At 38.1% G+C, this 24,582-nt stretch overlaps 1 protein-coding gene across 2 annotated transcripts in view; it reads left to right on the forward strand.

Annotated features, from left to right (window-relative positions):
- Nucleotides 1-14,828, forward strand: part of CNST (consortin, connexin sorting protein) — a 53,659-nt gene extending 38,831 nt beyond the window's left edge. For both annotated transcript variants that reach the window (XM_074896877.1, XM_074896878.1), the window contains exons 11-13: nt 399-1,273; nt 8,759-8,894; nt 10,531-14,828. In XM_074896877.1, the coding sequence (XP_074752978.1) occupies nt 399-1,273; nt 8,759-8,894; nt 10,531-10,736 (1,217 nt within the window). In that variant the 3' untranslated portion in view covers nt 10,737-14,828. The remainder of the gene's footprint in view (nt 1-398; nt 1,274-8,758; nt 8,895-10,530) is intronic.
- Nucleotides 14,829-24,582: the final 9,754 nt, after the last annotated feature.

Genomic DNA, 24,582 nt, shown 5'->3' on the forward strand with positions numbered 1-24,582 from the left:
ATACATAAAATAGCATCAAAATACAGTTTTCTGTAATTCAGGGCATTTGTCTGAACTTCAGGCCTCCAAGATGCACTCACATAAAATATGCTTTAGAAGAAACGTGGCTGTTCAGAAAGATACTTAGAAGTCTGGGAGTAACTCTTTTCAGGAGAGCACTAAAGCACGTGCTTTGCCTGCAAGAATATGTGCAAATACTGAGCTGAATCAGAAGTCAGTTTTTCAGACTACTAGCAAAACTTTTAGTCTGACTGCTGTGTAAAATACCTGCCCTTTATGGAAGTGCATTTTAAAGCATTGGGTTACAACGTTATCAAATCACAGTATACTCTTTCCCCCCTGGGCTGATGCTTTGAATCATTTAAAAACACTGGAACTGTTTTTCCTGTTGCACATAGGTACTGAAACTTGTCCTGGCATTGAACCGAAGAAAGAAGAGAAACAGCTGAGCACTAGTTCTCCGGGTGAAAACAAAACTGAGAGACAGACAGAGGCAGCAAGTCTTTGGGTAGCTGCGGGAAAGGACCACATGGAGGAGCAGCACTGCAGTGCTGAATCAACATTGGAGCCACACACCCAGTCCACAGGGAGAGGGGGCAGGCCTTCCTCTGGCTGTTTATCATCTGGGGATGCCGGTAAAGATAACAGTTTGCAGCTAAGAGAAAGACAGCTCTCTAAGGATGCGGAAAAAATAGGAGGCACAGCTGAGGATCCTGGAGCAAAATTCCCTCTTGAGCCAATGGTGGATGCTTTGGTTTTAACAGATGCTGATTCTATGCCTACTGATTTGGTTCCTACTAATAAAGATGTGCAAGCTGATAGAAATCTGCTCAGATCAAAACATCTTGCTGGTTCTTCAGAAATTGCTAGTGGCCAGCTTGAAAACAGTGATTTAAAGCAGCAACAGAAACAACCTGATGATGATGAAAAATCTTCGCGGGACAGAACTGCATCACATGTATGCTCTGGGTGTAATAAAGTGTCTGAGCATGAGAGTACTGCCCATCCACAAGTATGTAAGGAAATGCAGAGAACAGCAGGACAGCAGGAGAAGGTAAATAATGAAGAACAAGAAGATTTATTTCTCAGATTTTTAAATGGTAATATAGTAGACACTGAAGAATCATTTGCAAACTTAGCAAACCAAGAGGACTTTGACGCTGTTCCAGATATTTCACCAGAACGAGCATCTTACAATTCATTGGAAGCTTTATCACTGGATGACAGCTTTTCTTCTCTTGATGAACTTGCAAGAAGGATAGAGATTGCTGAGGTAAATACTGTGAATCCTATAAAATCTTCCATGTTTATCTCAATTAAAGTATTTTAGATATTGCCAACTTTAAAATGTGTTAAATATTACTTCATATATCATTCTTTTTCATCTAAAATCTACACTTATTTAATTGTTCCGAGTTAATTCAGAAAAAAATTTCTTTTTCCCTGTTTGCCGCCTTCTTGACCAGCAGTGCTATGTGTTTCTAAAAATTAGATTGAATTTTACATATGAGTATGAACACCTTTTTATTCTGACAGAGACTGTTAGGAGATGGCCTGATTCCTGATAAATCACAATTTCATATCAGAAATCTACATAGTGCCTATGATGTAATGTGGTTTGTTTCTATTCATAGAATAAAATTTTCTTTTCTGTGCGTATTGTAGGTGAGAACTACATATGTAATGAACTCTGTATATGAATGTATGAACTTCTAATTTTGCCAGGTTTAAGCAGTTTTGTTGTTCAACCAAAAATAAGAAGGAACTTCTAAGTGTGAACCCACCTTTCTGAAGCACTGCTGACAGGTCACAAGAAAGAAGAGTGTTTCGTAAGATGAACTGCTTTTCTGAAAATATAAAAGAGTCATTGCTTTGGGACCTTTTTTGGAGACATGGAGATGTTTGATGACATCTTCACTTTATTTGTCTTCTGCATTTGGTGCATTTGCAACCATGGGACCTTAAAAGCTTTTTCTTTAAGTGAAAAAATTAGATTATTGTGAAAGGATGTGATTCCAGATGCTGGAGGGGGAATATCTTCTTAGTTCATCTCTATTTTTAATGCATTTAACAATACAACATCCCTTGGCAATAAAGTGACAGTACTTCTCTATAGATCAGAAGCTAATGCACAGAGACTGAGAACCCACAATCGTTCCAGGACAGCAGCCAAGCAGGGAACTAAATACTGGGATCCATGCTGATGTTATTACATGTTTGGCAAAATCTCCAGAGCTGGAAACAGAGCAATTTGGTTTTTCTCCCTACCTAAATCATTTCTTGTCTCCTTTCCAGGATCATTCAGCCTGACCTGTCCCTGAAACACCTTGTTTTTCTGTGGCATGTCAGGAAGCACACCACATACCAGAACTGAGGGTCATGTCCACAAAACTGTGTACAAGCTCTTTACACACAGGTGTGGAAACCCACATACATGTTCATACATGCAGTTAAAATTCTGCACTAGACCCATTGACTTGAGTTCACTTAGAGAATGGTTTTGAGAAGGAGCATTTTGTTGACAGCCTATGCTAAGCCCATATACATGTATAACAGAAGAGTAATTTAAATATCATCCCTCAGGAGGATTAGATTTTTTTGAGCTCACTGAAAGTTCAGCATTTTAAGCTACAGGAGAGAACTGTTCTGTTTCACATAGAAAAATCCTAAATTAACTTTATAGCAACTATTTTTAAATTTCTGGTTTTGCTATTTGTGTTTTAGAGGATGGGATAGGAAGCAGCGTATTGATACTGTTAGAAAAATTATGCCTATATTGATCAGCCCAGTGACATCATGATGCTTTACAGGGAATCTAGTTTCATTTCTAGTTTGCTATCCTGATGCTAGGACTGCTAGTACTCTGATAGCTAGTGGAGTCTCTGAAGAGGAAAAAGTCTTTCCATAGTACTTTTTCTGGCCATATAAGGCATAATGTTGGCTGGCACTGTTGGGAGTCTTTCTGAATTGTTCTTAGCAAGAGGCCTGAATTGTGTGTGAGGCCGGGGGTTTAAATTAAGGAGAAGAGAAGAAGGGTTAATCTCAATACTGATTAAAATTTGTAATATGCAGCATTTGGGGCTGTTTTGCAATATCTGAAATGTCTGGGTGCAGCAGAGTGATTTAAGGACAACACAGCAGCTTGTATAGTTTCATTATACACTTACATTTGGTTTTCCACCTGCTGTTACCCTAGTGGTTGTTTTTCAGAAGTAGTGAGCACCTACAGCTTCTCTGGAAGACACCAGGAATTGAGAGAGTTTGGCACCCCTGAGAAAGCAGCACTGATAACTTGCTTTCACTGATTTTGTTTTGGTGTTAAAATATGATTCCACTGATATTTTGACAAGCAGACTGATCTTTGCACCCAACTGTAGCATTTCTTCCTTTCTTACCCTCCCAAAGCCTTTGTAGTTGCATTGTTCAGGCTGTGGCCATCTAATAAGATAACAATGTTTTCATACACTAGTTGTGAAAGAAATACCTAGAAAATGCACGGGTAGCCACGTGAGAGAAATGAATTACATGAAATGTACCAGTGTGACTGTAGAAAAAAAAAATCAATTTGACAGTAATTAAACTTGTCACGGAGTGAGTATTTACAAAATTGCCACAATAAGTTAGAATGGAAGGCAGAAGTAAAGATTATTTTGAAATAACCTAGGTACAAAAATCATATGGTAGGACAGAATTTCATTACTATTCTTCAATGGAGGTGTAATATTACTTTATTGAAAATGGGGAAGGGTAAATATTTGTGCAGGCAGTTACAGTTAGGAAGTTTAGTTTGACCCCGTATTGAGATCAAAGAATCATCTCATGTAGATTCCTAATTAGATACTTTATGTCACTTGCTTTTAGTCTACCATTTACAGTAACTAATTACAAGACTGAGAATCCACTAAATTCTGACTTTGGCTTTAAAAAGCTGTAAAACTAAAATAGTACTTTACATATTGTACAGTCCCTTATGCTGGCTATTTCTTCACTAGTACAAATGGTGCACAACAAGGTGCAGATGATGGGAAATCACTGTCATTTTATAGAAACTAGATGCATATAGCTAAAAAAGAGCTTTGAAGCACAGTCAACAGTTGGTAGCAACAGGTATCAGAAGTGTGTAACCTCTTCTTAGATCTCTTTGCTGTCATTTCTGTGAGAATGAAATGTCACACCAGCAGTCAAACAAATTGTAACCTCAATAATGTAAGTTGCATTGCCATATGAAATAAAAGTTCATAACATGAGCTTTTTATCTGAGTGACAATTAGGGAAACAAGTAAAATCTTATTGTTTTTCCTTATTTGAAAACTATAATTTTAAATTTATTCCAGAAATCAAAGATAGTGAGACTTTCTCCCGCAACATAAAGTAGTAGCTTTTGGTTGGCGGTACTTGTACACCAAGACTTTTAAAAAGTATTGTATGTACTGATTAGTGGCTGATTTGATTGTAGAAATGAAATCTCCACTTATATGTACTAGGTCTGGAGACAATGCCTTGTCGAGATCCCCTGTTCTCTTGTATGGCTTGGGTCCTCTAGTTTTGAGTTTGCAAGAATTATGCTTCCATATGAAATGCTTACATAGTATCTGAGCTATTTATTACTGAATAAAGGAGTCCTGGTACTCGCATGGCAAGTGTATCTGCGGAAAAAAAGGTGAGAGTTTGATGCTGTGATATGAATACTGAATCTGCTAAGCTAGCTCCTTTTTGAAGTGAAATTATTCATGTATCTAACGTATTTTGTTAGCAAAAGGGTTTGTCTGCTGCTTATAGCTTAACCTAGGACGGTCTTGCTTTTAGTCAGTTTGTCGTACAGTTATGGATTACCACTTTAAAAAAAATCTAGTATTGATAGAAATAAAACTGTAGACCTTTGCCAAGTAACTGCATAAGGAATACAGCCCACAGAAGAATACACAAACAAAACTCCTCCTTGAGTAGCTCTCTGCGTTCAGACCAAAATTCTTAATGCAATGAACTTTTCCTCCTAGATGCCAGTTTGCAGTCCTTCTGGTTTTGGGGTTTTTATTTACTTCTGTATGTTATGAGTTATTCCAGGAGTCGAATTTAATCAGTTTTCTCTAAGAGCTTGAAGTACAGGACCTTATTTTCATAGCTTTGTCTAATATGTTTATAAATATATATGCACACATATTTGGCAAAAATATGTATAATGTAAGAATTTTTTTAATATTGTATTAGCAAGTGCTGCTTTAAACAAAGAAACAGGTAGTTTAGCGCTTATTTTTTCTTATTTTGCAGACAGGTTATTAAACTTTTTTCCAAAAAATTTTGTGAAGTGCAATTACTTTGTATTAATAGTGGTAAAAAGAGAAAAACTAAAATATTTAACAGAGTTTCAGTTAACCAACAGTCCTTGCTGCATGTCAAAATTTGGTGTCAAAATGCCACAGCATACCTGTAAGTCATTTTCAGTTCCTGTACAGTGATTATAAAAGCTCTGGTCAAAAGATTTCACGAAGACCAGCAGAGCTGAGTGTGTAAGCTCAGTTACGTAGGTGTTCCAAGAGCATCTTTTGTTAATTAACTTAGAATTAAGAAAGTGTTCAATGTTTCAACAGGGCCCTTTATGCAGGTCTTTCATGTGACACAGAACTGTTTGGAGTGCAGCCTGGTGCAAGACTGCATTTTTTCTCCTGTGGTTCACGTTGAGCAGAGGCTTGACTTGTGGTCAACTGTATTAGCCACAGTTCTCTCATTAGCTTCCAATTTAAATAATGTATTCTGCCTTTTTAAATTCCAATTTAAAACTGGGATGGAAAACTTTAAGTCTTATGGCATCTAAGCCCCTCTCCTTGGATGTTTAGTTAATGGGAGATGGATCTAATACAATCAGTTTGTATATTGCCTTGAAATCTTTCTAAATGAAAAGTATGGTAGAAAAATATGTTTACAGTTGTTTTAATTCAATGAGATTTTATTTGTAGCAAGATGGACCATATTCTTACATGAGAGTCTTACAGTAATGACATTTTTATGACTGAAAATAAGAAAAATAAAATGTGGTGATGTTTGCATTAAATATTTTTGAGCTACAGTTGAGAACGTGGTAGAAAAGAAGGTGTAAATTCTGTTTTATGCAGAATTCCATATGTTTGTATTTGCATTTTAACAATAAACTGTATCTTGATTAGGAGGCATAGCTTTGTAGGTCCTTTGCAAAACAAAAACCTTAAACACGTGACTCATGAAATTCAGAGGCAGATGAAATATTCTAAGTATGAATTACATGTTGCATAGAAAGGACATTCTTAAAAATACAGTCTATGGCTTTTGTCATGGCAGGAGAGTAACACTAGCCACACTGATTTTATCATAAAATCAAAAGCCCCTGCTCCCCCTTTTTAAGCAAAAGATGATGTTGAGAATAGAGAACATCTGTGCTGTGCTGTGTTGCTTAGTTCTTTATACATTTAGAAGTAAATCCTGAAACATAGCCACATAGGCTGGCAGGGAAAATAATTGAACCTCATTGTAGCAAGATATTCCTCTGCAAACCTTTTATGTAACTGTAATCACTGAAACACATGTTTCCACATAATCCTGTCAAAGGTAGCCCCCCCAGTTTTAAGGTTGGAGAAGACAGAGCTTATGACATGGTCATTCAAAAACTACCAAGAGCCAACAGACCAAATGAAGTGTCTCGGTTTGAAATGACTACTTGCAGAACAGACCCATACGGACTAATCTTAGGGCAGATGGGTACAAACTCCCCACAGTCCCTGAGTGACGTTCCCGCCAAGTTCAGCCCGAGCCACTTGTGAACACGTGTGCCGGGTGACAGCTAGCCTGCTGCCTGCGTGGTGCGGGAGGAGCCATTAGTCCTCTTTATGAAAGCAGCACCGTGCACAGAAGCTTAAAATAATTACTCTTTTAAAGGACCTAATTTCATCTCCACCCTTCCAAATAAATAAGTCAAATTAATTCATTCCTGCATGATCTCTCTTCCTTGTCACAAGGAAGCATAAGTGTTGATTTTCAGACTGGCCTGATAAATTTTCATGGCAGTTCTGCAAGGTTAATTTAACATTACCAGTAGAAACTTCACCCCAGTGCACTTGTCTGTTGTGTTGAGACACTTGCAGGCTACTATTTCTGGTTCATTTGTGCCAAATAGTGGTCCTCCATATGTTGACTTAAGCAATTTCTTTCTACCACCTCCACACTTTCACTACTTTGTAAGTACTTCATTGCATTGTTTCATTAAATAATCCATCCAAGCTCTTAAGCAGATAAGCAAAAGGGAACGTGAATATCAAAAGGGGGAGTGTGGCAGAGATCATTTTTATCCTCGCAGTTGTGGTTTGGGGAGAAATGGTTACTGTAGGCGTATACCCACAGTGACCAATTCTGAGTTGTTCAGGGCAGTGTTATTTGGCCAGTTGAGGGCTATACTATACTGCCAGCCTGGAAACCTGCAAATGTAATTGCCACATTTAGCAGTTAAAATGTTGCACACCAATGCAGTAGTTGGGACTGTGCCAGTCTGATTGTGCTCTGTGTTTGCAATGCAAACGAGTTCTTATTCATGGTCTTCTAACCATGATTATGGGGGGAGTTAGGCAGTCAGTTGTCTGCAGCTACAGTGTTACCTGGAAAGTTGGTTTTTTTCCACTTCTGGTTTTTGTGAAAATTACAGGCATTTAAGGTCGTCTCCTACATAGATGAATTGTAAACTCAGTTGCAAATGTGATCTGTTTTCTTATCTGCAGCACAAATGTATACAGATTACTTTGCAATTTAACAAATGTTATTGCTGATCTACAGAGTAAGTTTTTAAAAGCGCTGCTCAGATTTATGACGAGATGACTAAGACTTTTTCAGGTAAAGATGGTCTCAAGATAAAAAAGGGCATATATAAATATGCTTGCTATTTTGATTTCTGTTTATTTCTAGCACACCGGGATCTGCTTGCTTAGGAAAGCATTTTTCTCCTGATACTTCCCCTACATTTGTTTCTTTAATAACGAGGAAATTACAGACTACTCAGGCTGCTGTAACATCTGAGTATGGTTTAGCATATACTCTTGCAGCTGAGAAGTTTGTTTATTGACTTGTTGACAGTATCACTGTGCAAACTGTCTGGGTGACCAGCCTGTAGAGAAGGGTTTTTGAACTACAGCTCTCTCCAGCAAGCTTATTACAAAGTGGAGCTGGAATCTATCCAGAGCGCTGAAGCTTTCTTTTTCCCTGGTGTTATCTCTTTTTTGATTTTGTGGCCCCACTGTAGCTTGTTGTCCACCCTGGGGAACCAATTGCAATGCTGGAAAATTAATCTCACAATAATTATTTGATAGTCTCTGCAGGATTTTATCTTTGGAGAGGCAGCAGCAGTGTGTCATTGACTTCTTACTGCCCTCTAATAATGGTGGTTTTGATGTGAACCCTCCTCACCACTACCCCAACCCATGTGTTTAATAATGTGAGCTTACAGAGGAACTGCTGCAGCGAATACAAAGTATGATCCAAACAGTAAATGTATGTGTATTTAACTCTGATAGCAATTAAGGGCAAGTAGTGTCAGCAGGCAGGAGAATGATACTGCAGCTGTCCTACATGTTAAGGAACTGATGTATTCAAGAAGGAGGTTTCACAAATGCTGTAATGTTTAAGAAAAGTAGAGTGGAAACCATTTTTTAACTGTTTATCTCATTTCCTCCTTAAAGTCATTTCACATAGATCTCGTGCTTGGATTTCTCACTTCTCTTGTGCCACTCGGTCTTTCCTATAGATTGCCCCAGCAGAAGGATTGGTGTCTATACTAAAGAAGAGAGATGACAGGGAAGGAAAAACAATTGCTCAAGTCCAGCAAAGGCAAACAAAGAGAAGAGTGAGATTCCAAGAAATGGAAGACACATTGGATCAAGGTAATTTAAAGCTGTTAATTCATGGGTTGCACTCTTGGGGTGCAAATGATGTTGATCTTTTTGTTCACAAGAGTAAAGCAGGAGTTCATTGAACATACTATCTTGGCTTTTTAAAACTTGGTTAAGTAGTAAGTGAAGGTGAGTGATCAAAGATTATTCTATGCCAGGTTTGGGTAACAAGGCTACAGAAGGATACAAATAAGTACACTTTTGTTTTAAAGCTTGGTTGAGACTGAAGCCACAGGTTTTTTCCTTTGGCTGAATGATTTGCAAGTGATGTTGAATGGATGTCCTTTCATTAATGTTTAGAATTTAGAGATGGGAGGTGCAGGATTTCTCCCTAAATCTAATCCATGTAGGTAAAGAGGGATACAAAAGGAACAAGTCTCTTGTGCTTTATCCACCAGTAGCTTTCCAACCCATTCTAGCAGATCATGGGATTGAAGGGTGTCAGATTTAACTTTGCTTTATAATCAAACATCCATATGTATTTGCTAGCTCTCGTTAAATTTGGCTAGACACCTTGCTGCCTTTTTGATGGGCTAAATAGCCTCATAAAAAATACAGTATATTATTTTGTGATGCTCTTCTTGGAGTTTAAGTTCTCTGTTATTCAAACAAAAGAGATGATAAGAAAAATACTTTGGGTTACTAATGATAGTACTTTCTATATCTGTTGTGTGCACCAGCCACTAAATGGTGTTAATGGAGGTCTTTACAACTTAAAAGTGTATTAAGTGTGTTTCATACACTGAAAATAAAATCCATTCACTGCCCAAAAGGGAGCTTATCCCATCTTTTTCTTGAAATTATTTTAAAACAATTTATCTTTTAAATCAAATTTCAGTTAGAGTTTTTTCTATTCCTTTTTTCCCCAGGGATTTAGTGATTCAAAAGGAAAGATGATGATGATGATGATGATGATTATTAATCTGATTTCAAATACACAGAAAAAGTCTTTGAATGTTGCTAATTTTTTTCTTCTTTTCCCCTGTTTATTCTCTTTGATGCAAAGTGAAGGGAGTTTAGAAATTTTCTTAGAGCCTCTTCAGTCCAACAGAAGACACAGATATTGTTCATGCATACAAGTTACCAAGGACAAATTGTCATGCAAAGACTCACCACAGAATAACTGAGATGTAAAATAACCCTTCACATTAACCTACCCTGAAGGTTTTGTCTCTATCCTTACGGTCAAAATGTGAGAGTAAACACAAACAGTTCATGGTGGCACAATCAGTGGCAGTACAAATGATGCGAGAATGTTTCCTTTTGTTTTAGTGTCAAAGCTTTCATTTCATTTCAGCTATTTCCATGAAGGAAGGCTTTGGTTGTGGGATGTTCTCATAGTTAAGTTTTTACTTCAGTGTGGGGTGACTCTGCAAGTGATATCAGCAAGGACAGGTATGCAGGTTGCAGAAATGTAGCTATATAATTATTCAGGTTTCTGAAAAGAGTAGATAGAGAAACATACAGTTCCTGGTATGTAGTATGGTCACTTTGTTACAGTGAGCATTATAAAGTATGTTTACCTCCTGACCCATTCATGGTAGAAAATGTATCTCAGATTTTCTCACATGCGTTCACATTGCTTTGTATATTACCCTTTTTCACCTCTTCTGCTCTTATTTTACAGATGAAGTAGCTGGTGGATCCTGTATTTTGCTGATCCTGCTGTGCATAGCAACTGTTTTCCTTAGCATTGGAGGAACTGCATTGTACTGCACCTTTGGTGACATGGAATCCCCTGTATGTACTGATTTTGCAGACAACATGGATTTCTATTATACCCAGATATTGCGACGTATGGAAGAACTTAAACACTGGATAGCCTTCTCATAGTTGAAATGAGCAGAGACAGCACATTGAGAGCTCACCAATGGTTGCTGGAGAGAGTAGAAAAAACCTGTGATTTCAAGTTCTCTAACATTTGCCACCTGCAGGTGATGTGTATTTGATGATGTACTTACACTTTTACTTAGAAATCAAGAAAATTCTAGATTAGCAACCAGGTGGCAAAATGTTCACATCTTAAACTGTAGCAGTGTGATATGGGAGAATATAAAGTTGTTCTCTTCGCCCTTTTGAGAGCAGGCAAGTAGCTTTTCAACAACTTAAGCAAGTGAAGAAGAAAGAAGAAAATCAACTGTCTTCTGGATGCTCTCCCATTGCCACACATTGTGTAAGCAATCTCTGGAAGCTTAGTAAAAGGACAGCTTTAATTTACAGCTGTTTGTGCAAAGGTGTTGCCTCCAGCTATCATGCAATAAGTCTGTGTTTTATGGAAATATTATTTTTCTTCTAAGTCTTACTGGTTTTCTCCATTTTAATTCTCCTGGTGAGCCATGTAATTGTTTGGGTGGAGTGAGAAGAGTGCAGCGGCATTGACAAGCCCTCATTTGGTGATTAAAAGGCTGACCCTGTATCTTACAGCTTACAATGAATATCATGAGTGAGATAAATCTGCTGGCAGATTTCACTAAATTTCCTGGAACTTTACTCCCAATATTTTATGGGCTGGTTTAGAAATGGAAGGTTAAAAAAGAAATCATTGGTTTCATTAAACACAGAAACAAAAGTAAGATGTTTAGTAAATTATTCATGTTAAATAGTAAAGTGGCTTTGGCCAATTCTAAAGCACCTGGTAGCAGGTGTGGGGCTAACGGGGTTTTCTGTCCAGCTACGTCACTGACCTGCAGTATTCACTTTGTGCCTCAGTTTCTCCTCCATAAATGGGGAATAATGATCCTTGTCTTTGTCTGTGAATATTTATTGCAATTAGGGCTCATGTCTGATTCATCCCAGATGAGTGCAGAGGATCACTGAACTGTGTGGCTGCAGCCTCTCTCTCTGAGTGAATGTTTATGTAACATGGGACTGATCCAACAGAAGAAATTCAGAGGCTCACTGCAGATTCGTGGCATGTTAGTAGGCCAGGGCGCTCCTTTCAGCAGATAAAGCACATTTGCATCTATTTCCCCTGCAGTTCTGAGACCTGTATTGTAAAATTGATTCTTTTTCTATCAGCTATACAAACAAATCTAAATGACTACAAGGAGTCATTTTAAATGGGTATTTCTATCACTTGGTGCTCAGCCCTCCCTGTGTGGTATGTGAGAGAAACACTGACGTGACTGTGAAGGTCAGAATTAGATACACGGGCCTTTGGCCCACACTCTGGTCAAAATGTGGTTCTTGCGCAGAGCATAATGGCCTCACCCTGCCAAAGGTGTTAGTGTGAAATGATTCCTTTACACCTCAGGAAACAGCATTTTTGAGGGGTCCGCTTCACTCCATGATTTCCTGCGTACTAACTGTATGATGCAGTGTGTTCAGGTTTAGAATATTGTTTTGTAAAATACTATGAAGTGAAATCTTCAAGATATTGCTCAAAATTATAATATTAAATTATCATGCTTTCTGGCATTTGCAAGCAAATTGTCCCTCTAGTGAGCTTGATTGTTCCTAAAGCACTGTTATACTTAACGGGTTTTTAAAGTGAAAGTTAAAATCACATATTTTTTTTTCTAGAGTAAATTGCATGTATGATTTCTCTTTTTGTTTTCTCTGCAGAAGCTTAGTTTATTTATACCTTAGGGAGCCTCAAACTAGAAAATATTAAATGCCCAAATTAATGAAAACTTTTGATTTTAGAATGAAACTTGAGAACAGGAGTTTGGTATATTTTTTGTTTGTTGTCCTCAGAGTATTGTAATGCTGGGCTAATCTAAAGGAGAAAGGGAAAGACACTTTTGTATTTTAAAGTGTTACTGGCTGGTTCAGTTTATTATTTGAAGTCTGGGTTTGTTTATTTATTTAGTTTTTCTTTTAAAGAGAATCTTAATTTTCTTTTTGGTATTTTACTCACAGAGTAATTAAAAAGCATGCATTCACTTAAAATATGTATTTATAGTGACTGTGTAGTTTGAATATATTTTGGGTTTCTGTAACGTTGCATTGAGCGTTTCAAGATATTAAGTTTATTCCTAAAGAAACAACTGTTGATTTCAGCTTAAAAAAATCTTTTTAACTTTTTGTGCACTTCATCACCAAAAAGATCAAGAGGTATATATAGAACTATTTATTCAAAAGTATATCAGATGTGGAGATCAAAGATCCCCTACTTCTTGGTTCATTTAATTAAAACTATTTTAAAATAATTATTTTATTTAAAACTGTAAAGTTATTTAAAGTCAAAGCAATTTTTAATAAGCAGTTCAGTTTAAAATCAGTGGTCCAAATCCTGGTACGTCCACTTTGTGCTATGTTCCCAGTGCAGAGACTCACTAGTAGCAGCAGAACTGCCTACAAGAAGATCATGAAGAGGTTGGGCACCACTTTACCAACATGTACCTAGTGAAAAATGAGCAGCCAAGCATTCTGTGTAACGCAGCTACCTTACACTTGTGTTGTAATTTGGAGCATCTCTCCAGCCCTCCCAGCCTATGCCAAGGTACCACATCTGCGACGTCTCTCAGGATTTGCAGGAGCAGAAGGGGCACACACGCACAGGCTGCCTGGCTCCTGAACTGAGCTGTTTACTCCTCAGTTGCAACCAAGTGTTGAATCTGGATATAATTTCTGTTGGCATTCCTTTATAAAAAGCTGATGGTACTAATTCTTGCTTTAAATGACAATTCTGTGAGTGCAAATAGTTTGCATGGTCTGTAGTACATTATCAAACTTGCAGCTATCAGTGTAACAAAATTTGCTTTGCATTAAGCGCCAAAGAGTGTGCAGGTAGGCCTGATGTTGACTTTCTTATATGCTTTGTTCTCTTTAGACTGCGGGTGACATTGCTTCCACCTGAGTGACCTTAAGGGTTAGGATCTTAGAGTCAGGTAAATCCAAGCTAAAAGAAATAGTTGATTTGAAAATTATTCCTCTTGTTTGAGTATTTTGAGGTAAAATAATAGTGAGCAGCAGCTAAGCATGTTTTAAGGAGAAAGAAAATAGAGGAAAAAGGCTTTCCCCCCTCACACCCTTTGTGTATTTTAAAGCCCTTTGTGTATAAGTTTTTATTTATTCTGTTTCCTTCCCTGCCACTGTCTTTATGGCTGTTCTGCTTGGCAGTAGGGGCAACATACTATGCCAGCATAAAACCTTTTGTAGATGGTAGGAAAATTCAGGGAGTGGTTCAGTACTTCACATTTCTTAAAATATGACTGGATTTCAGGCTGATAGTGCACCTCCAAAGAAGTTGTGACCACTTAATTGCCTGCAGCACCCTACTATAAGCCCCCACCTTCCAGTTTATTCTTTGAGCATAATTATTTTGAAGAGATTTTCACAATAGAGCAAAACCAACAAGACTTTTGATGTAAATTCAGCATATGCTGCCAAAAAGAGCTTTCTGATGACATAATTAACACCCTCACCTCAAATCGCCTAGACTACACCAAGAAAAGCACTGTGCTCTAGCATAGACACACTATACTACAGGCTTGTTTTCAAAACAGTGTCAGTAAGGAAGCAGATATTCCACAGCCCAGATATGCCAGCAGAATTTTGTAATCTAGACACAACCCATGTTTTAAAATTTGTCCAGTATCTTTGCTTTCATAATTGGAAAATGCATAGCCCTAGTGAAAAGCAGTAGGAAGTAGTCTAAGGAAAAGGGAAACTCTTGTTTAGGGTTTTCAAGAGTGAAGGGCAAGCTTTGAACTATCAAATAAGCAGAGTACATTGGAAGTCCAGATTCTTGTGTGACTGGGTACTATTCCACTCAGTAATTTAAGGGGATGTTACTCTCCTAAGAAAACACGTTTGCCTACTTTGTACTGTAATGTAAAACCAAGGCCATCTGAAAGGACTAATAACTATTTGTAACAAATTTAACATAACCTTCCTTTAGCAAAAGGAGTAAATAATTGTGTTTGAAACTGTCACTCAAGCTTGTAATTTAAATACTGTAGTAAAAAAATAAAAACTGTCCCAAAGAAAATATATGAAACTTTTTGGGTGCTGTGATTTCTAAATGTATAAAAAGACTGAGAAGATTTTCTGTGAAATTCAAGTAAATGAACAGTAGCTCTGATAAGAATTTCATGGTCAAACCCAAACCAGAATGGAAAATGAGGGTGAAACACATAAGATTTGTTTTGGGTTTTGGTGTCATGTATTTTTCCTGGGTGGGTTGGTTTGTTCTAATAGCTAAACAAAAACCCAGCTTCTACACAGAGCCAGGCACCTCTAGACAGATGGGTTTAAAGTACTAAAATGTGGCCTTACTGCATCATTCTGAAAATAAATTGACAGCTGTTAAGTTTCAGAATTCCTCGTAACTGGGTGGGTGACCTGGATAGTGGTCACAGGCCAGTCTGCTCTTTGAGTTCAATTAAATAAATAAATGAACAATTCCAACTCAACTCAACCCAGCATCCTCTGATTTGAACAGGAGCATGCCAACTCAACATTTTGCAACATCCCCCTCCTCCCTTGGCTCTTCCCCCAAAAGACAGAATGAAGCCAACCAGAATTTTAGACTGCTAAAAAGATAGTGAAATCCAAAGAGAAAAAGAGGCGGTTTTATACATTTTGGTTTGGTTTTGTTATCTTTGTGTTGTTTTCAAATTGTTCTTCACAGTCAGAAAAAGTGAGAACTACAATGAAAAGGGAGAAAAAATTTGAGCTTTTCATACAACTTTACTGAAACTTGTGAGATAACATCTCACAGCAGCAAACTAAATTGTAACATAGTATCTGGCAACCTGGAGGTGCAGCCTAAGAGTGGTCCTTAGGTGTAGAAGTAAATTGCTACTGTAAACTGACATCTGGGTTCAGGAAGACAAACAGCTGATGTTCCACTTCCGAGTCTTGATTTATCTCCTAACCAGAAGCATTGGTAATCTTGAGGAAACCTGGATGGGCTTTCAGAACTCGTCAGTAAACTCTTTAGCCCAAAGGACAGGCTTTGCCTTAGGCTTCAGCTTTGTAGACACAGCTGTGCTGATTCAGTACTAGTACAGACTGAGTTCCCTGAATCTGTCAGTCACTCCTTTCTTTCCTTGGATCTTCTCAACAACCTTCTCACAAACAGTTTCTACCCCTGCCTTTATGAGGCGCTGCTGCAGCCTCTAGCCATGTCTTCATCCCAGTGAGTCCCTTTTTATTCTGACTTCCCCCCCTCCTTTACCATTTCTTTCCCAGGATGAAATAGCATCTGTTCTATCATTCATAGGATCATAAGATAACTGAGTTAGGAGGGGACCTCAGAAAGCCTGTAGTCCAACCTTCTGCCCAAGGCAGGGTCAACTGAGATCAGATGCAATTGTTCAGGGCTTTATCCAGTCTGAAACCCTTCAAAGATGGAGCCTGCACAAACCTCCCTGGGCATATGCCACTGCTTGGCTGCCCTCAGGGTGAAAAAGTTCTTTATAACCAGTCTGAACCTCTGTTTCGGTTTGTTGTCTCTCCTTCTCCTGATGTTCACTGCTGTGAAGAGCTTCTTAGTAACCTCTTATTTACTGGAAGGCTGCTACTAGGTCCCTCAGAGCCATCTCCAGGCTAAACACCATTTTCTAGCAGTGTCCTTCTGATGCTTCTTTCTTGTCCACGGCATCCTCCTTCCTGGTAGGGATCCAACACTCTTCTATTAGAGTACGGATCCTCTATGCTTCTCCCTTTCCTCTTCTACCTTACACTCTCAAATTCAATATCAAGGTTTTAAAATTAGTAATGAGGCCACGCACAAATCTGAAATAGCAATGACAACTACTATTACATTAAAATCCATTGATGACTCTCACTGATTTATTAGCAGTGATTTCAAAACTCATGCTGATTCTTGTACTACTCTTAAGCAGCTGGTGTTTGAAGGATCACATGCTGATTTCCATGTGCCTTAATGAAATAAATATTTTTATCTAAAATAGCTACCCAAGGAAGCCCAAAGTACTTAACTATAAAGTCCTTTTTTAAAAAATTCATTTTTAAGACATTGCTTCTTTGAGGCTCCTTTATATTGTGATTTGTATTACTTTGAATTGTCACAGTAATTCTTCGGCATAACATGAGCCTAGGGTTTACTGCATTCAGTAATGTCCAAAAACTGTGGTCATCTCTTGAAGAAAATGATGATGGGGAGTAGATGTGTGGTGGTTTAGAGAGTTGCTCTGTGACAGCCAAGATGTTACAAAATCGGTATCAGTGAATTTCAACCAAAAGTCTGATTCTGCACTTGGGTTCATCCTGAGCTCATTTTTAATGGCAAACAAGCCAATAAAAAAACTAAGAGACAGCACTGAAGCACACCCAGAATTTCAAAGGCATGTCTAATACAGACCAGAGTTCTCCGTTAATGTAAAATTGTTGAGCTGCTGTTTCTTGAAAACAAGTTTGAATCCAGCTTCACACAATAGAACAGTCAGTTCTCTCCTTTTGTTTTTTGCCAAGAAATTGTCTGGCAAAGTGTCATCTTTTAGCCAAGATGGGCCCCTGATGTAGGAGTCCTTTGTTAGGCTGTTGGGGAAGTTTCCAGTAACACTTCTGTCAAATGACAGTTAATGATTGTGTCCCATTTCATTGCCTGGCATTGAAAATGAGTTTAAGACCCACCATCGTGCCTTCATAGACTGACAAACTTTAAAGCTGTTACCAAAACCAACTTTCAGAGTGAGAGCTATAGTTTGGGGTTTTTTTTCAGAAAGTGCCATGTGCCATGTAGTACAATGAGAAAACGTCACTGGTTTTCACAGTTTTATCAAAACACAACCAGATTCCACAATTGCTGCTTGCAATGCATGAAAGCAGTGCCAAGACAGTGTTTCCTGTAGTGCACCCCTTCAGCTGGCCAGTGTTCGTGCTGTTCTCCTGAACTAGCAGCCTTGCACAAGAAGGTGGTTGCATCAGAAATGGCAGTGAAAGCATACAGGCACTAGAAGTTGAGCAACATGAGGATATTGTTACTTCCACATAAACATGACGCTGAAAAATGTCCACTGTTTTTTTACTTTCATTTAGGAACCATTCATCAGTTTTTCTTGACATCTTTTTATTAGAGAGAGACAGCATTAAGCCAATTCCTCCATTTCTTCTCCAGGAACGGGAATTGATGCTTTCTGCCAGAGATAACATGAATTTTGCCACGCATATGTGATGATGAGAATCCTCATCATCATTCTTTTCTGCCAGAATTTCTGGTGAAATTGGTAGATAGTCTCTGAGGCTATGAGAATAAAAGAATATCTTCACACTACTCTTCCTGAGCTAGCTGAATTCAGTGCACTATAGAAAGGACTTGCAGAAAAGTGCGAAAGGTTTGAATCACTAAGGATCTATACAGTCAACTTCAGCAAGACAAAATGTCACTATCCACCATCATAGAAATTAACAATGATGCTCCAAAAAGGCTCACCATAAATAATAGACAAGAGTATATTTGAAGAGAGTTATTTAAAAAAAAAAAAAAATTACATACTAAGGTTTCTCAGAGACTGTTCAAGGATCTGAGGCTTTGTGTACAAGTTAGTAAGTGAAATAAGGGGAAACAACTTCTAAAGGTTGTACAAAGGTAAAGACTGAGTATATTATGGGCAAAAGGGCTGCGGAAAGAATGTAATAAAGACCTTTGATCAAAGATGATAAATTTTTGTTGATAAAGGATGAAAAATATTTCTGACAATGTTATCTATCAGTGATGGGGCTTTTTGCCAATCAGATTTTACAGAAGCGGAAAAAAATGCACAATATTGTAATGATATCAGGGAGGAGAAGGACTAATGGTTAAAATATTGCTGAATTCTTTGTAGGACTACTTAGGAGGAATTTAAGTGGTTTGTACAAGGTCATGTAACAGGAAGAAGTAAAGCAGGACCAGAGCTTATAAATTCTCTCTTCTGATCTTTGGTCCTGGTTCCCACTAAGACAACACAGATGATTAGGGAAGATAAACGAGTACCTTGTTCACATTATCTTTGACTTCACACAGCTTTGAAGATTTTCTTTAAAGATATTTTTATATTCTCAAAAATTTTGTGCCGATTTTAAGGAATAAAATTGATTCAAGAGATTCATTTCCTTTCTAGTATACAGCACTAAGACCAAATGCCATTTTAGCATATTTTTAGTACTTGATATCATCATAGCCATGGTAGCTGGCTGCTATTTACATGTATTAAAGCAAATTGTATCAACAGACCACATGGGAACGCATAGTATAATGGCAACTCCTATCATCAGAAAATGGGGCTCAAGCTGTCTGTAGTCACTTTGTGTTTGCCATCTAACCCTTACTACTCATGCTCTGTTTACTACCAGGAAAGTAACAATGTTCAGCAGAGCAGGCCCTATTGAGAATCCTATTTAAAAAATCAAGCCACAATCTTGCAGCTCTGCTGGGCTTCACATAATACCTAATGCTGTGCCAAAAGTGAGGAAACAAAGCAATGCGGAAAAAAGTAGCGGTCACCAGATTCTGCCTCCCAGCAGAAATGAAGTTCTTGTGAGACACAGAAATGTTCTGACCATAAAGTGGATGTTGTCGTCACTGTCTGCAAATGTGAAAGATGAAAATAATTTCAGATGTTCTTACCATCCCTCAAAATGCCATTAATAACCTTTTTTCCCCTTTCAATTTTTTGTATTATTGAAAGCTTTCCTTTAGTTGAAGGCAAAGTTCTTTTTTTTTTTTTTTTTTTAATTCAGCATGTACTGTCTCTTATATTTTTCTATAAATAGGCCATTGTTTTTCTGAGCCAATTCATTGCTGGGTAATAGTCCATATTTACCTACAAAGGCAAAATAGATGGCCATTAGCAATAAGTGACTCATGTATTATAAAACAGCCCCATTAAAAAGAACCAGCTTTATCGACTCATGCAGTAGGATGATGAAACAGTATTTTCAGCAAACTGGCTGAATTTTGCAATGCAGAGCAAGCCTTGCACAGCCCACCCACACTGCCGGCTCAGTCTGGTACTTTGTTTGTCTTTGTAGTGGGACCTCTCACAGCCACGATTTCCCAGTACAGAGCAGCTGGGAGGCAAGTTATTCTTCCCTTTGCTCCTTTGACCATGGAGATGACCAGCAGCTGCAGGTCTCTCAAAACCAAACAGAACAGCCATGTGTTGGCTATAAAGACCTCGAGAGTTTCAGTTGTGAAACTCCAAAACAGCCTGTCTTTTCATACGCTCCCCTCAGCTGGAGATGAGGTAGGCTGTAAGGTGCCTGTAAGGAGTCCATATCCTTGCAAGCTGGGAGGAGATGCTCTTTGCCACATAATTCCCTCTGTAGGAGAGCAGCAGCCATGACCGTGAGTCAGATGTTCTGCTAGCAGGAGATCAAGCAGTGACCTTCAGGTCTGAGCCTGAGAGTGTATTGCCTACAGTCCAGCATGAAAGAGACTGCACAGTATGTCCTGTCGTCCTTTCAGAAGTAGTTCCAAGTAATTGCTATCCTAAGCACTCCCGAAAATATTTTAAGAATCTAAACCTGCTGATTTTCTCTTAAGTAGAAATATGTAGTATGAGGGACTAAAGGCTTTAGAATCCCACAAAAAAGGCATCATGGAAACCATAAAAATACTTGCAGAAAGTTTTGAATGGAAGCAGTGCTGCGAAGACTGCCTCAGGATTTCAAGGTCATTCAACTATGAAGAAGGGCAGGCTTAAGGAAGAAAGGCTATGCTCTGTGTCATTTACCATCCCAGAGCACTTAGCATCACAATCATGAATTCAAATATGGCTTAGCAGGTTACACTAGGACAGAGACAGGGTAAATGTAAATTATTTTTTTTTTTTCTGGCTGTTGTCCTGAACTGCACTGTTAAATAGCAGGCCACTTGCTTTTCAGTTCTGTCCTTATATTCTTTTCTATTTTATTTTCCTCAAACCTTCATTCCTGCCTCTGAATGACATCCCTTTTAACCAACTGGCTTGGTATTTTTTTGATATGACCAGAAAAACACAGTGGCTGTGCCTGCAAAAGTCTGTGACACAGTTTGAAGTACTTGGGAGAAAGAGCTGATTAAGTGATAAGAACACAAAACTGGAATTTGGGAGGGTTTGATTTAATTGCCTGCTCTCCCACAAATTTGCTATTGTCGTCTTAAGAACATCACTTTTCTAATTGCAGTCTTAAGCCAACTTCTTACTGTGGTCTTAAGCACATCACTTAATTCTCCTGTGTTTCAGTACCCCACCTATGTAACAGGATACTTTCGTGCTCCCTGTGGTGATGTAGCAATACACATTCCAGTGTTCCTTATAGTAAGTGGGATCGTTGTAATCTCAGAAGTAAAACATTTTAAGCAATATCAGCAACTTGCTAGTCACACTTTGTCTGAAACGGTCACCCTGCATTGTCACAAGTAATCACAATGAACCCTAAATCTGAAAAAAGAAGAAAGCCCTTGTTTTTCACTTTGTTTTTTGAGTTTTCTTATGAATAATAGCTATTTCAGAGGGGCTGTAGGAAAGAAGTATTGAAAAATAGGAAGATACACTTTAGTATTCCTGTCAGTTTTTGTGCTGTGCCATCAGGTGAACACATTGCATCTGGTTTTATTTTTTTGTGAGGTTTTCTGGTATCTGCAGTATATAGGCTTGTTAGTCCCTCCCACTTCATGCTCTGCAATGGAGGAGAGCTTTCAATGGTCTTAATATCAGCAGTGGTTACCTAGGGGAGCGGGGCAGGAACAGACCGAAAAACACAACCAGGTTGTTTTTTTAAAGTGTTGATACTAGAAGCTCTGAGAGAGAATGTGGAAGTCTGTCCCCCATACTATTAGCATTTACAGCAATTAAGCTTTTTGCTACTGTGTGACTCAGTGTAGTGACAGGATTAGTGGGGATTTAGTGATTTAGATATATTTAGTGATTTAGATTCTCAGGTTCACTGAGAAATTGCCCGACATAAGCTATTCACTGGAAATGTTGAAAACAATGTGGGGAGGCTGACATAAAGGAAAAAGTTAAGCAAATTAAGGTATGGCTTCTGGTCCAAATACAACCTAAGAAATTTGCTAGTGCAGCCACCTCCAGGAGCACCCTTCTGTCATAGATATTAGCTGTGGAAACTGCCCTTAACTGCAGAAAGATTTGGGCATCTTGCCTGCTGGTTCTGTTTTTTTGCTTTTTATAAGTGATTTCCTTGTGTGCTTTTGTGTGGAGGGTAGAGGTTACACCTTTTGCCCATTTCCTTCCAAATATGTACCCAGCTGGTGGCAGAGAAGAGTGGAGCCATCATACCCTCTTACTGAAATAGAAAAAGAATATGGTCACAGCCACTAGTACCCAGTTTTTTGTGCTATCATTACATTTCTGTGCACCCGTTTTTCAGAAACATGCAGGTTCTATTCTTTCCAGTTTATGCTGGGAGTACCAAATACAAGGACGTCACCATTTAATGCCGCCTATCCCTATGTCACATAGGAAAACCAGAAATTAGATAAATAATCTTATCAGTCCCTATTAAAAATCACTGTTAGATCTTCATGAGCTGAGGTACTTAACACATGTCACTGAGGTACTGCTTTTCAGCACATGTCATGATTTCCAAGGCACGTGTGAGTATACCATAAAAAAAACCCTTTAGTAGGGGGAGGGGAAGGGTAGGTCATGTAATTAGATTAAAATAGGTTGCATGACTGGGATTTTCCTTGTGATGAAATACTCGATGCTGCCAATTTATTCAAATTGGGGAGGGAGAGAGCAGGAAGAGATGTAACTGTATTGTCCTTTCTTCGGGCTATTTCTTATTGTGTCTTGACCTCAAATATCTCATTCTAAAAAAAAAGTCACAGACTCCTGCTGCTGCTGCTGCTGCTTCTGTTAACTGTGAGAAGCATTGCTTTTTTAAATTACTGAAAGACTAGGACTGCATATGATCATTAAGAGAAGCTATTTGCTTCCTTTTGAGTTTTCCTCCTTAGGAAGAAGAATTTTATTTAGGTGTACTGCAAATTTCCAGTGTAAGTACATTTGAATTTCAAAATCATATTCAAACCAACAAATGGCCCATGCATGATATCTGTACTTGGCTCAACTTGCACTAGTTTAATGTGCCTTGTAGAGCAACCTTCTCTTAAATTATGCAAACTTGTTGGCACAGATCAAGTCTTCTATCTTTTTAGGGCAATGCCCCAATATTTACAAGAAAGTCTTCAAACACTGTAGTTAAATTAGTGCTAATCCATCACTTCAAGTGAACAGTTTCATAAGCAGAACCTGATGTGGAGGAGGCATTTTAACTAAGACCTGAATCCACTCACTGAGTAAGGAAGGCAAACAGAATACTGAATAGCTTCCCAGTGACTGCATGAACAGGAATCCTTGGAGACAACAGGACATGTTAATGTAATTAAAGACAACGTCATAATACATATGTACCGAAAGCCCACATCACAAAGTACAAGAAGCCTTATTCCTGGGATCTAAGGCATTGACTTTACAATCTTAATAAATAGTGCTCTTCAGAGAAGCAGCAACAGAGCTGCATTACTTTAAAATATGCAGCCCCATCAAAATCAGAACCCTCTGAGTATTACATTATTTTCTTCCAAAACAAAATCATAGCAAAATGGGAAAAAGCCTTTTGATAGTCTTGCAACATCATCTCTAGCTAGAGAAAGGCCAGATTTTTATATTCTCACAGTTGTTCTTGCACAGAAATTCTTGTACAGGTTTGTTATTGATCTTCTAAATTTGAAGGTATGCATTTTATTACTATTATAATTACTGTTTAAAGCACAAGAGGTGTCATACTGCTTGGCCATGCACAGATCCTGATATTGTATATATGCTTCACTTCTAGTATATGTCTACATCTCTGGAAACCAGAGCCACTGAGTTCACAGACAGACCTTGCTCCCTTTTCTTCCACCTCTCAGGTACATTGATTTACGTACAGGGAATACCAGCGTAAGAGTAGCCCTGCTCCCCCAGCACTGCTCTTCTGACCCATACTTTGACAGGACATGGCTGGGGTGTAAGGGTGCTTAATATCCTTCCCACCATTGCAGTGTAGCCCTGTACAGGAGTTTCATGTCCAGTAGATTTGACACCTACTTAAACTAGAAAATCCTCTGAGACACTCTTGAATTAAAAAAAAAAAAAAAAAAAAAAAAGTGCTAAAAAAGAGGAAGATCTTACTGTTATGATTTGACACCAACATGAATTAATTTCAAGCTATCTCATATTTTTTCAATAAAAGACATACTGAAAGAATTCCATAACTTGCTGCTATAACTTTCCTGTTGCTTCTATATCTCACTATACTGCTGTAAATTTCGTCTCTTTGGTTCTTATAACACTGCAGTTCAGAAACTGGAAAGCAGCTTGATACTGCCTAATTCCTTTTCACGATACTGACATCCTGATATGACTGGGTTTTTCCCTTCCAGATGGGTTAGCAAGAGAAGGTGGAAATCTATTTTAATAGCAATTTTTAATTTTCCTGCAATTCATCTTTTTCATGCTGGCTGGGTAATTTAATTTGTTGTGACCTAGTTCCAGTTATGAAAGATTAGACTGTTTGTTATCACAGAAGTTTCATCCTTTGGTGCTTAAAATAATCAGACTTTTTGAAACTACATGCTATAGTTTATTAATTAATGTTACAATATTTTGCTTACTGAGTTCCTTGTTTCATATGAAAACATTTTGTACACAGCCTTGATGATGATTCTTTTCTAATTGTAAGGTATAATTACTACCAGGAAGGGAGACACTAAAATTTAGCCATGAACTAA

This window comes from Athene noctua, chromosome 1 (genome assembly GCF_965140245.1).
Source record: "Athene noctua chromosome 1, bAthNoc1.hap1.1, whole genome shotgun sequence".
NCBI lineage: Eukaryota > Metazoa > Chordata > Aves > Strigiformes > Strigidae > Athene > Athene noctua.